This window comes from Ahaetulla prasina, chromosome 1 (assembly GCF_028640845.1).
Source record: "Ahaetulla prasina isolate Xishuangbanna chromosome 1, ASM2864084v1, whole genome shotgun sequence".
NCBI classification, from domain to species: Eukaryota; Metazoa; Chordata; class Lepidosauria; order Squamata; family Colubridae; genus Ahaetulla; species Ahaetulla prasina.
The window spans coordinates 173,438,579-173,453,537 of record NC_080539.1 but is presented as its reverse complement, the minus strand read 5'-3'; the positions used below and the strand labels follow the sequence as shown (position 1 = coordinate 173,453,537).

Below are 14,959 nucleotides of genomic sequence, written 5' to 3'. Positions count from 1 at the left end.
AGATTCAGTAAATAGTTTGACAGTGTTGAAGGAATTATTTGTTTAGCAGAGTGATGGCCTTCGGGAAAAAACTGTTCTTGTGTCTAGTTGTTCTGGTGTGCAGTGCTCTATAGCGTCGTTTTGAGGGTAGGAGTTGAAAAAGTTTATGTCCTGGATGTGACGGATCTGTAAATATTTTCTTTCAAATTTTGTTTAAATTTCCAAAAATCTCATGTATTTGAGAGCTATTGTTCATGTTAGAGGACTTATTTTAGCTTTTCATTCAAGACAGTTAACAGCTTAACCTATTGCTGATCTCCTTTGGTCATGATAATAAAGCCTATTCACATTTTTAGGATTTCATTAAGAAATTTTTCGTTCATTTAAAATATAAAGTAGAAACAGATTGGATATATATTTGCAAAAGAGATCATCTGTGTGGTACATATCTCATTGAGTTGGGTCAGCTTTGTTTAGTGTTCATACAGCTAACATGGGTTTACTGGTATGTAACATGGAACCACATTTAAGTTTGCTGCCTCCTTACGGGGTGGGGGCTGTGCTCAGCCACAGACTTCAAACGGCACAGAAGCCCCTATAGCCTTCTACTCCAGAACGATGTCCTCCCAGAGAGGAACTATAGCCAGTTAGATAAGGAAGCACTAGCAATTGTGTCAGGGGTAAAAATTTCCATGAATATTTCTTGTTAGTTTAAACATGGTCTATGTACTGAAGAATCATTTTGTAGCTTTAAACTGGAGAGTGTATTTGATAAGGATGGACTAAAAAATTCTTTCCAATGTATAAAATTTTGGTGACGTGCTGTGAGCATATTTTAGCTAGTGCTTACAGAATATCAGTAATATTGTGGCATTTGCCTGTATAGCTCCATGTTTTAAACAAATAAACTGGATTATTGCAATATGTTTTATTGAAGAGTTTTTAGAAACTTTAATACAACAAAATATAACCATCAAATTTATATTTGGGGTAGGTTTTATGAAAAATCTGAATGCTGCTCATCTGTATATTTATTATCAATGGAAGGCAGGTTGGTAGCAATTATTTTTTCTGCAGTTCTAATTCTAAGTTCTAAGCTCTGAAGTCTGGATCTTTCTTGTTGGGTTGCAGAACCGAACCAGACAGTTATAGAGGTGCAAATGACAGACTCAATAATTCCTCTATAGAACTGAATCAGCAGCTCCTTGGGCAGTTTGAGCTTACTGAGTTGGCGCAGAAAGAACATTCTTTGTTGTCCTTTTTTGATGATGTTTTTGATGTTAGCTGTCCATTTTAGATCTTGCGATATGATAGAACCTAGAAATTTAAAGGTTTCTACTGTTGATACTGTGTTGTCTAGTATTGTGAGAGGTGGAAGTATGGAAGGGTTTCTCCTAAAGTCTACCACCATTTCTACGGTTTTGAGTGTGTTCAGTTCCAGATTGTTTTGGTTGCACCACAAGGCTAGTCGTTCGACCTCTCGTCTATATGCGGATTCATCATTGTCTCGAATGAGACCAATCACTGTTGTATCATCTGCGAACTTCAGTAGCTTGACAGATGGATCGTTGGAGATGCAGTCATTGGTATACGTTGTTTATATATACAATGTATATATATATATATATATATATATATATATATATATATATATATATATATATATATATATATATATATATATATATATATACATATACAATGTATATGTATATATGTACACATATATACATATACATTGGTATAAAGACGGTATAGTCATATGTACAGGTCTTCAGATATATGTTTTGCTGTAACAGATTTGGATCCTTACTTTAGGAACTTCAGATGTGCCAAGGGCAGGAAAAGTTTTAGCAAGTAGCAGTAGGAAGTGGCAACAAAAGAAAAGAAAAGCAGACCAAAGTTTAGAATACTGAAATCAGTTTTATTTCAATTATAAAAAGATAAGATAAGACTAGAAGACCTCCAAGGTTCCTTCCAACTCTGTTATTCTGTATTCTAAGTACATGATGAAGACTAAAGGGGTACTAACACATTTAAATCGTGACTGGATGACTGGAAGGAATCCTTCCATGGCTTATTTGCTTTATACATTTTATATAAATAGGATAAAGAATTCATAGTACATAATTATGTCCTCCTTAGGGACTCCCTCCTCCGTCCGCCAGGCAGTGGCGACTGGCGACACCCAGGGGAAGGGCCTTCTCTGTGGGGGCTCCCACCCTCTGGAACGAACTTCCCCCAGGACTCTGTCAACTTCCTGACCTTCGAACCTTTCGCCGCGAGCTTAAGACACATCTATTTACCTGCGCAGGACTGGACTAGAATTTTAATTTTAAATTTAGTTTTTAACAGGGTTTTATTATTTTATGGTGGGGTACACAAAATCAAACTGATTGGTTTTCAAAGGCCATTTCATCTGTCTTTGCAAAAACATCTGATCTTTTTATTTGAGAAAAACGTGAGTGTATTTTGTACTGTCTTGACCTTTAGCTGGTCATTCTCATTTTGTATTAAGAAGATTATTAAATGCACTGAAAAATAGCCCAAGAAGATGGATTAGAAATACTATATACTATAGTATATAGTATACTATATTACAGATCCACTGTGAACTCTGTGTGAAAGATGCAGTAGTTTTGTATCAGGCAGTGAACTTCAATACAGGAGTATATTAAGCTTGGTGGAAAAAATACTCATAATAAACATTTCTAAGTGGCAAGCAGAATTCACATTTGTGGAAATATAAAACACATCAGCCAAATCCATAGCTATCTGACCAAAGCCAATTACCTATGACATTTGAGAGAGCAAGGCATTAATTATTTTATGGTGGGGTACACAAAATCAAACTGATTGGTTTTCAAAGGCCATTTCATCTGTCTTTGCAAAAACATCTGATCTTTTTTATTTGAGAAAAACGTGAGTGTATTTTTGTACTGTCTTGACCTTTAGCTGGTCATTCTCATTTTTGTATTAATTTTCCTATAAATTATAATTTCAACATCATGTCACTGAAAATGAATACATTTATTCCTGTGTGAAGATGTTAAGGTATCATGGCTTCATCCGAGGTAATATAAAATTCTCATATGTACCCAAAGAGTCAAACTAGTAGTAATATATTAGTGATCAATATTATGCTAGAGCAAAATAGGTTGCACTGTTTCTCTGTTTCTACTCCATTCTAGCTATCCTTTATTCCGTTCTTTCAAGAGAGTTATATTCTCTTGAAACAGCTTTGGGATTGTTACATGAGATGTGATGAATTGGCAAAAATCAGATGGTCTATTTTCTGCAATTTTTACCATGAAAGAATAAACAACAATATGCAAATCTCAGAAAAACAGTAAAAAATAGGGAAAGAAATGAAAGGCATGTGATAAGAACAAGAAAATGAAACCTAGCTAAAATTGGTTCACAGAAACAACACTAAATATATCTTCCCATATTTAACGCTTACTTGCACTATGTCCTCTGCTTCATAGATTGCCTATGTTGTTTAAATTTCCAAAAATCTCATGTATTTGAGAGCTATTGTTCATGTTAGAGGACTTATTTTAGCTTTTCATTCAAGACAGTTAACAGCTTAACCTATTGCTGATCTCCTTTGGTCATGATAATAAAGCCTATTCACATTTTTAGGATTTCATTAAGAAATTTTTCGTTCATTTAAAATATAAAGTAGAAACAGATTGGATATATATTTGCAAAAGAGATCATCTGTGTGGTACATATCTCATTGAGTTGGGTCAGCTTTGTTTAGTGTTCATACAGCTAACATGGGTTTACTGGTATGTAACATGGGAACCACATTTAAGTTTGCTGCCTGAATAAGAGATAGCATATATATTTCATGATGCAAACTGATGCTGATTTTCTTTTCTTTTGAACTTTAGAGTTCGCTAGGTTAGAAGAACATCTTTGGGTGAGGATGGATACAGGCAAAATATGTTGGCTTGGATTGTAAACAAACATGTGCTGTTTGTTCTTAAGTATTATTAAACTCTAATATTGATTGTGTGTCAGAAGGCATTTCAAAGTTTTATGGATTTTATTTATTAGTTGTTTTCCTTGGTGTGTAGTTGTTAATTAGATGATGGAAATGCTTTATGTATTAAGAAGATTATTAAATGCACTGAAAAATAGCCCAAGAAGATGGATTAGAAATACTATATACTATAGTATATAGTATACTATATTACAGATCCACTGTGAACTCTGTGTGAAAGATGCAGTAGTTTTGTATCAGGCAGTGAACTTCAATACAGGAGTATATTAAGCTTGGAGGAAAAAATACTCATAATAAACATTTCTAAGTGGCAAGCAGAATTCACACATTTGTGGAAATATAAAACACATCAGCAAAGTTCTTAACTGGGAAGCAGAATTCACACATTTGTGGAAATATAAAACACATCAGCCAAATCCATAGCTATCTGACCAAAGCCAATTACCTATGACATTTGAGAGAGCAAGGCATTAATTATTTTATGGTGGGGTACACAAAATCAAACTGATTGGTTTTCAAAGGCCATTTCATCTGTCTTTGCAAAAACATCTGATCTTTTTTATTTGAGAAAAACGTGAGTGTATTTTTGTACTGTCTTGACCTTTAGCTGGTCATTCTCATTTTTGTATTAATTTTCCTATAAATTATAATTTCAACATCATGTCACTGAAAATGAATACATTTATTCCTGTGTGAAGATGTTAAGGTATCATGGCTTCATCCGAGGTAATATAAAATTCTCATATGTACCCAAAGAGTCAAACTAGTAGTAATATATTAGTGATCAATATTATGCTAGAGCAAAATAGGTTGCACTGTTTCTCTGTTTCTACTCCATTCTAGCTATCCTTTATTCCGTTCTTTCAAGAGAGTTATATTCTCTTGAAACAGCTTTGGGATTGTTACATGAGATGTGATGAATTGGCAAAAATCAGATGGTCTATTTTCTGCAATTTTTACCATGAAAGAATAAACAACAATATGCAAATCTCAGAAAAACAGTAAAAAATAGGGAAAGAAATGAAAGGCATGTGATAAGAACAAGAAAATGAAACCTAGCTAAAATTGGTTCACAGAAACAACACTAAATATATCTTCCCATATTTAACCGTACTTACTTGCACTATGTCCTCTGCTTCATAGATTGTCTATGTTGTTTAAATTTGGCATTTCTTTGATTTTGGGGTTATCATGAACTATATCCACTCATAACTTAGATTTCCCCTTTTTCTTGATCCATTCATTTTTCCTTCATAATAGTTTTATAGCTCATTCATTCTCTTCATGTGATCAAGCCACCTTTTATATTTATACAATATAATTCTTTTGTTCTAAATATGAGTGAGTTGATTTATGCTTCAGTCACATATTCAGAACCAACCTTTTTCTAAACTTATATTCTTTATATATCTATACACTACTAAAACTGTCTTGTTTGTATATAATCTTTTACTGGCCAAAACAGTGCAACAACTTTTGCACCAAGGGACATCAAGTGGGCTAACTTATATAGAATGTGTTTAAGTCTGCGATCCATGACTCCCATGGAATAAACCCCAAACTTTAACAAGTGTTATAAAACATTTTATGACATACAATTACCATAAAGCATTTTGTGACATAATAGAAAATGTCATAAAACATATCCTGTAGTGAAGGAGCAGTTGCCAAACCAAAATAGATAAGTTTCCCCAAAATTGCCTGTTGCTAGACAGACTGAAATTAATCTGTCAGGAGCAATGGACTCTGTCTCGATGGGGGAAAATGGCATTTGAGCCATAGATGAGTATGTTCTCATGTTCAATTTTGTTGCTCTGCTAGGTAATGTAATATTTTAAAACACAATCAACTGTGTTTAGTGGTGTTACAGGCTTTTTCATTTATATCGGTTTTCAGACTTAGAGCTGCACTGAACTTTATATACATAATCAACCATGCTGGTTGAAGGAAAAAGGGAATTGTAGGTCAGAGTATCTAGAATGTTTGTTTTTATGGAGAAACTAATTTATACCAATTAAGACAAAATGAGGCATGAAACACGTAGGAAACATTAATGTTCAATTCCACTTTTTAAAATACAAGTAGATTAACATTAAATATTTTCTATATGACATACAGCTGGTTCTTTTCTTTTGCCGTTTTTTGATGCTAGTAATGCTAGTTACTTGATTTAGTTTTATAAATTTTATATCATATGCATTTTTGTGCATCAGCATAAAACTGTATGAATGTTTTAGCTATAAGATTGAGAAACTAGCTAAGCCTGTCCATGAATATTTCTTGTTAGTTTAAACATGGTCTATGTACTGAAGAATCATTTTGTAGCTTTAAACTGGAGAGTGTATTTGATAAGGATGGACTAAAAAATTCTTTCCAATGTATAAAATTTTGGTGACGTGCTGTGAGCATATTTTAGCTAGTGCTTACAGAATATCAGTAATATTGTGGCATTTGCCTGTATAGCTCCATGTTTTAAACAAATAAACTGGATTATTGCAATATGTTTTATTGAAGAGTTTTTAGAAACTTTAATACAACAAAATATAACCATCAAATTTATATTTGGGGTAGGTTTTATGAAAAATCTGAATGCTGCTCATCTGTATATTTATTATCAATGGAAGCTCCAAGTACAAATTAAAATTACTTCTAGGAGCTGCAATTTTATTTTTTATGGATCTATGGAACTCATTGCCATAGGTCAGACATTATGAGTTCAAAAATTATTGAAGAATGATATTAATCATACGCCACCTCAGTTTTCTTGCTCCTAAATATCTAAATACCAAAGCTTTGATACTTACATGTTAAGTCATGCTATTTTGTTTGTTGCATTTCTTTTCTATTAAATAATTAAAATCAACATTCAACAGGTTTATGATGATGGTTCGTACTATTTTATAGAAATTATAGTCATTTCCAATATTTTAACACTATGATGATTTTACCCTCAGTTAAATTATATAACTATTGAATAAATATGCAAAAATGCCTTTAAAAGGGCTTTATCATGTTTGTGTTTACAGGAGCAAACTTTAGCTCTGCGGAAAGAAGGAATTGGAGTTGTGTTAGATTCTGAGCTGCCTCACTTAATAGGCATTGATGACGATCTTCTAAGCACAGGTATCATCTTGTATCATTTGAAGGTAATTCAATATTTATCTGCTTTCCAGTTTTCAAAAGGATAGTTGTGTTTTTGTACTAATCAATTGTCTGAATAAACTAAACATCTGTTACTTCTCTGCAAAATGGAGGTCAATTACTGAATATTCTAACTTGTTTAATATGCTTTTATCAGTTATCTATGGCCTATATCTGACCTGAGGATTAGCGGTAGATGAATAACATTCTTAATTGTATTTGTTCTTAATTCATTTTACTCTGACTATGACTCCTTGATGTTTTTGAAACATTTAATTTGCTTTCATTAATAAGCACAGAACTAGAAATAAATAATACTTTCTAATAATATTAGAAATCATATGGTTTTAAAATGAATTTAAGTAAATTAAATAACAAATATTACTAGCTGTCATGGGAAACATGAGAAAAGCTAACTAATAAGTGAGAAAGTGAGCTAACATGAGAATCACTAACTAATAAGACCTCCAGTTCCAGGCAAATGTAGCTTAAGCTTGTATAGGAAGAGACAGGATATGATAGTGTGTGTTTTGTGATTTTAGCAACCTGAAGTTTAATAAAAAAATGTTAGTTTTGAATCTAAAATTTATAATTAATTCAATAAAATCTTGAATCTTAGGATTGAGAGCAGCCTCTTTTCTGTTCATAGAGCTATAGGAAGAAAAATTAAAAGCAATAGTAGTGAAATATAGGTAGTTCTTTTTCATGATAATTTTATTAAAAGTTATAATTATAGTGATAAAAATTCATTCAAAGTAAAAAAAGATTAAAAAGAAATAATAGAAAGTACAGAAAAGAAAAATAAATTAGAAAAGAAATAAAAAATATAGTAAAGAAGAAAAGAAATATATAAAGAAATAACTTCCCCCTTCATCACAAATATAAACAATTTAAGTAATTCATCACCTTTTCTTAAAATACAAAAGTGATCTCTTCTTCCCATATCCCATATTTTATCTATAAACGAATCCTTAAAATTTCATCATTTCACCTGTGATCAAAAGAACTCCATTAAAGATACTAGGGATACCAAAATATCTGTTTTAATCCTGATCAACTAAGCCAATTTTGCATTCCTTCCTTTTATTTTAAATAATCTTGATCCTTAATCCCTTCAAATAGTGACCTACAACATGATTTATTTTCATTTTTACTCTGTCCGTTCTCACAAAATTCTTCAAAGCTTAATGAAGCTTCCTTTGTAAATCTAATATAGGAAAAAATATCGAGATTATTCTATTATAATCTTTCTTATATTATTTGCATACTATCTCTTTTCATTATAAAGACAATCACTAAGGTGTTTTTAAATCCATGTTCAGATCAGTCTCAGTCTTTTCTGGTAAAAATTGTTCCTCTCCCTTAACATCTTTTAAACATAGTCTATCTGTAGAGGCAGATACCTTAAAATTAACTTCTGGGTCCAGAGTTCAAAATATCCTTTAATATGCCATATGTTAAAATGTTTTCTTCCATTCTATATTAGTAACTCAAATTTAAGTGTTCTTCTCCTTTAATTGTAATCTTTTGTTCCTTCTGGTTCTCCCCAGAGTCCAACCTTCAATGTCCCATCCCATCATTAAAAAAAATAAAATAAAACAAAAGCATTTTCCTGCACGAAGAATTCTTATAATTAATTCCAAAATCTTATTTCCAATCCATCTGGACCCTTAGTTCATTTGTTATTTTCCGAAACCAAAATTCTAATCAACTTTTGCTGTTTATTCCCATCAACGCCCCCCACCCCAAATTTTTTAAAGCACTTAAACATTCTATTTAAAAAAAAATTCACTAAAACAGTGGCCCCCAACCTCTGTGGCTCAGACTGCTAATGCAGTCTGTTATTAACAGCAGCTGCCTGCAATTACTGCAGGTTCTAGTCCCACCAGGCCCAAGGTTGACTCAGCCTTCCATCCTTTATAAGGTAGGTAAAATGAGGACCCAGATTGTTGGGGGTAATAAGTTGACTTTGTATATAAATATACAAATAGAATGAAGACTATTTTTTGCTAACATAGTGTAAGCCGTCCTGAGTCTTCGGAGAAGGGCGGGATATAAATGCAAATTAAAAAAAAAAACCTTTTGGGCACCAGGGACTGGTTCCATGGAGAGAGGTTTTTCTGCGAACCAGGGGAGGGGGGGGTCTCATGTGCTGCCTGTATCCCACAGATGGGGCTTTGCTTATTTGCATGGCCCAGTTTATGGCATGCTGCGGAGCGGGGGTTTGGGGACTCTTGCACTAAGGCTTAAAAGAACTTATGACTCTGGCATTCTCTTAACAACCACAAAATTTGCTTAACAACCACAGTGATTCATTAAACAACTATCTCAAAAAATATTGTAAAATCAGCTCCGGTCACGTTGATGCCTCAATTTAGGAGTGTAACAACTTATTTCATTTCATTTTCATTTATTTGATTTTTATACCGCCCTTCTCCCGAAGGACTCAGGGCGGTGTACAGGCAAATAAAAACAGACAAGACAATAATCTATAAAATGCAAAATTAAAAAACTTATTATAATGTGCCTAAAATTTAAAAATATATAGAAATTAAAACCCCGTTTAAAATTAATAATAAAACTATACAATCCGTAAAATTTAAGCCAGCCCCGCGCGAATAAAAAGATGTGTCTTCAGTTCGCGGCGAAAGGTCCGAAGGTCAGGTATTTGGCGTAAACCCGGGGGAAGTTCGTTCCAGAGTGTGGGAGCCCCCACAGAGAAGGACCTTCCTGGGGCCGCCAGCCGACATTGCTTGGCGGACGGCACCTGAGAAGTCCCTCTCTGTGAGGCGTGCGGGTCGGTGGGAGGCATATGGTAACAGTAGGCGGTCCCGTAAGTACCCAGGCCCTAAGCCATGGGCGCTTTAAAGGTCATAACCAAAACCTTAAAGTGCACCGGCGACAGGCAGCCAGTGCAGTCTGCGCAGGAGGGGTGTTACGTGGGAGGTGCGAGATCCTCCCTCTATCACCCGCGCAGCTGCATTCTGGACTAGCTGAAGCCTTCGGGTGCACCTTAAGGGGAGCCCCATGTAGAGAGCATTACAATAATCCAAGCGAGAGGTAGCAGTGCATGAGTGACTGTGCACAAGGCATCCCGATCAAGGAAGGCGCAACTGCCGGACCAGGCGGACCTGGTGGAAGGCCCCCCTGGAGACGGCCGTCAAATGGTCTTCAAACGACAGCCGATCATCCAGGAGGACACCTAAGTTGCGCACCCTATCCTTTGGGGCCAATAACTCGCCTCCAACAGTCAGCTGCAGCTGCAGCTGACTGAATCGAGATGCCGGCATCCACAGCCACTCCGTCTTGGAGGGATTGAGCTTGGGCCTGTTTCTCCCCATCCCGACCCGTACGGCTTCCAAACACCGGGACAGCACTTCGACAACTTCATTGGGGTGACCTGGGGTGGAGAAGTACAGCTGAGTGTCATCAGCGTACTGATGGTACTTCACCCCAAAGCCACTGATGATCTCACCCAACGGCTTCATGTAGATGTTGAACAGAAGGGGCGAGAGAATCGACCCCTGCGGCACCCCACAAGTGAGGGCCCTCGCGGTGACCTCTGCCCCCTGTCAACACCGTCTGCGACCGGTCGGAGAGATAGGAGGAGAACCACCGATAAACGGTGCCTCCCACTCCCAATCCCCCAGCCGGCGCAGCAGATACCATGGTCGATGGTATCAAAAGCCGCTGAGAGGTCTAATAGGACCAGGGCAGAGGAATAACCCCTGTCCCTGGCCTCAGAGATCATCCACCAATGCGACCAAAGCTGTCTCCGTGCTGTAACCGGGTCGGAAGCCGGACTGGAGCAGGTCTAGATAGACGGATTCTTCCAGGTATTGGGGTAGCTGACGCCACAGCACTCTCTACAACCTTCGCAACAAAGCGAAGGTTGGAGACTAACCGATAGTTTCCCAAAATAGCGGGTCAAAGAGGGCTTCTTAAGGAGGGGTCTCACCACCGCCTCTTTCAAGGCGGCAGGGAAAACCCCTTCCAACAAAGAAGCATTTATAATCCTCTGGAGCCAGCCTCGTGTCACCTCCTGAGTAGCCAGCACCAGCCAGGAAGGACACGGATCCAATAAACATGTAGTGGCGCGGAGCCTCCCCAACAACCTGTCCACGTCCTCGGGAGCCACAGGGTCAAACCCATCCCAAACAGGCTCAACAAGACGTGCCTCCTCTCCCTCGCTTGGATCATCCCAATTTCGGTCCAGACCATCCCGGAGCTGAGCGATTTTGTCGTATAGATAACCACTAAACTCCTCGGCACGTCCCTGTAACGGGTCATCCCGCACCTCCTGATGAAGGAGGGAGCGGGTCACCCGAAACAGGGCGGCCGGGCGGTTATCTGCCGACGCAATGAGGGTGGAGGCGTAGGAGCGCCTCGCCTCCCTCATTGCCACTAGGTAGGTCCTAGAATAGGACCTAACTAGTGTCCGATCAGCTTCGGAACGACTGGACCTCCAAGTGCTCTCTAGGCGTCTTCTCCGGCGTTTCATCTCTCTCAGCCCCTCGGAGAACCAAGGGGCCGGTCGAGATCTGCGCCGGGTCAGAGGCCGCAAAGGCACGACACGGTCCAAGGCCCCAGCCGCGGCCTGTTCCCAGGCCGCAACTAGTTCCTCAGTCGTGCCGCGGGCCAGATCCTCAGGGAATGGCCCAAGCTCCGTCAGGAACCTCTCAGGGTCCATCAGGCGCCTGGGACGGAACCAACGTAGAGGCTCCGTCTCCCTGCGATGGTGGGTGGCGGTTCGAAGTCTAGGCGAAGGAGAAATGATCAGACCATGACATTGGTTCTGTTACTAAATCGTCTAGTATCAGATCATTTAACCACTGACCAGAGATATAAATCAGGTCCAGCGTGCCTCCCCCCATGTGCGTAGGGCCATCATTTACTCGAAACAGGTCCAAGGCCGTCATGGAAGCCTGGAACTCCCGGGCTGCAGTCGATGATAAGCCAGCTGATGGCAAGTTGAAATCCCCCATAACTATAAGTCTGGGGGTCTCAACTGCCACAGTGGCAAATAACTCCAGCAGCTCGGGCAGGGCTGTGGTCACGCAGCAAGGAGCCAGGTACGTGATCAACAAGCCCAACTGATTCCTATGGCCCCACCTCACATAAAGGGATTCACAGCCGGCAATCTGAGGAACAGTGGCCTCCCTCGGCTCTAGATCTTCCTTAATAACAACCGCCACCCCTCCACCCCTACCCTGGGCCCTAGGCTGATGGAATGCTCGGAAACCTGGGGGGCATAGTTCAACGAGGGGCACCCCCCCCTCTGGCCCCAACCAGGTCTCCGTAATGCCCATCAGGTCCGCGGACTCCCCCTGAATAAGATCACAGATCAAGGGGGCTTTATTTACCACGGACCGGGCATTACATAACATCAGCCGAAGATCTTATGACCAGAAATCCAGTTCCATTTGCAGTCATAAGTCAAGGACCACCTACAGTAACTATACCATGTCAATTTTTCTTCCTTAGGAGGGCCAAACACATGTTGGCAGAGATGATGCTGCAAGAGAACAAGATATTGGTAAGTGTGCTCTCTTTCTCTTTTAATCTAATAGCTGTTCCAGCAATTGTTGGTTGCAGGGGTAGGAGGATGGTTTCTAAATTTATAAACTTGGGCTTTAGAATTACTATTCTAATACATACAAACCACTGAGACACACACACATTCTTCATTTCCCCCATCCATGGATTAGGGCTTTATGCCATGAGCAGATATCTTTATTGCCATGAGCAGATATCTATTATAGGATGCTTACAGAAGAAATCATATCTGTGGTTTTTGGAAGAATGGCTGATGTAAATAGAACACTGCATTACTTTTTACTAAGGTTTATGGTATTGGAAATAAGCCATTATATTATAAATTTCTTATCCCTGGCCCTTCTCTACTACTTTATGAACCCCCCCCCCCCCCGTTGCTCTCAGTATAATACTGCATATGAATAAAAATCTCTGTAGCAATGCAAATTTATATTTTTGGTTATACTTCTATAGCTCTCAAATTAAACCGGTCTTATATATACATCTCTGTTTTGTGCCCTTGCATGTGTGTGTGGGTGTGGGTGTGGGTGTGGGTGTGTGTGTGTGTATTTATAAAAAGATAAAATTCGAAATTAAAAGTTAAAGAGGAAAATAATACAGTTGTTGAATCTCAGGTAAAGATGCATGGTACAAATATATAAACACAAAACAGGACAATATATCAGAATCTTGGTTGGAGCAAAAGAAGTAATGAATAGAAGTTGTACTCTCTACCAGGGAATTTCTTTAGACTACATAGAAGTCATTCAGGGTTGAATAGAAAAGGTGCATATCGCTCAGGGACTCTACTGAGCCACCCCCATGTGGATATCTACGCTGGTGAAAAGAGGTATTTTTATAACACCCTAACAAAACAACAAAGGCAATGCCTCCAACTTGCCCAAAGCACAGGTCTGATTAAATTTGGGAATTGTGATTCAGGCAGTCTTCAGTTTAGGACTACAATTGAAACCAGAATTGCTGTTGTTAAGTAGTGCGGTCACAACATTGTGTGACTGCATTGCTTAGCGACAGCAATCCCGGCACTCCCTGTTGCTGTTGTTCACTGAATTCCATCAGTCATTAGCCAAGAATCCATTCCAATTTAAACCATTCCCAGCTTGGTCTGTCCCAGCCCTGAGCCTTGGTTCTTCCAAGGTAAGGGACTGCTTCTACTTCATCCCCTGCTACTGCTTATTCCCCCCAGCCTCACCCCACACCCAGGGGTAAAATGCTCCTGGTTTGGACCGGCTTGCGCGATCCAGTAGCGATGGCGGCTCTGGTTCGGAGGACCGGTAGCAAAAATCCCTACCCCACCCCCTTCACCTCTGCTGAGCCGCACCATCAGCAGAGGTTTTTTTTTTCTCTCTTAAAAGCCAGTTTTTCTTCAGCCGAAACATGCCTTTAAAAGTAAAAAAAAGCCTTTGAGGATCCGGCCCCTCAGCTGAGATCGGCAGAGCCTTTAAATTTTAAAAAAAAAATTAAAGTCTCCTCTGGTGATCTCACCTGAGTTCCTCATCAGCAGAACCTTACTTGTACTCTTACTTGTAGAAAACATGTTTTCTACAAGTAAGAGTATAGATTCTAAGGCACTTACCTGATTACTGATGAACGCATGGCTCTTTTTCCAGCCCGAAAGCTCCAGTTTCACTTTCAGCCAAACAGAATCAATTGCTTAGCTAATCTATTTCCTCAGTGATCAACTAATGCTGGCTGGCTTTGCTGGCTGAGGAACTCTGGGAACTGAAGTCCAAAATAAAATAAAATAAAATAAAATAAAATAAAATAAAATAAAATAATAAAATAAAATAAAATAAAATAAAATAAAATAAAATAAAATAAAATAAAATAAAATAATAAAATAAAATAAAATAAAATAAAGTAAATAATAAAATAAAGTACAATAAAAAATAAAATAAGATGAAATAAAAAAATAAAATAATAATAAAATAAAATAAAATAAAATAATAAAATAAAATAAAATAAAATAAAATAAAATAAAATAAAATAAAATAAAATAAAATAAAATAAATAATAAAATAAATAAAATAAAATAAAATAAAATAAATAAAATATTTGTGCAGCTTTCTGAGATTTGGTGTGTTTCTGTAGTGTTTCACTCTAACTATACAAACACACAAAATCTCAGAAAGCTGTATGTGACATTTTGTGTGAGTGTGAGTGTGTGTGTGAGAGAGAGTTGTGTTGTATGTGTGTAAAGTGTGAAAGTTGGTTTTTGGTACCTCTTATTGTTTTTTATACTTTGTTTATTATTTTTATTATTTATTGTTA

The 14,959-nt window shown here is 37.7% G+C and overlaps 1 protein-coding gene across 7 annotated transcripts in view; it reads left to right on the top strand.

The window, feature by feature from the left end:
• The window catches only part of KIF16B (kinesin family member 16B), a 158,531-nt gene that overhangs the window by 64,371 nt on the left and 79,201 nt on the right, over window positions 1-14,959 (top strand). For all 7 annotated transcript variants that reach the window (XM_058181929.1, XM_058181937.1, XM_058181946.1 and 4 more), the window contains 2 exons: window positions 7,018-7,137; window positions 12,617-12,668. In XM_058181929.1, coding sequence (XP_058037912.1) covers window positions 7,018-7,137; window positions 12,617-12,668 — 172 coding nt within the window. The remainder of the gene's footprint in view (window positions 1-7,017; window positions 7,138-12,616; window positions 12,669-14,959) is intronic.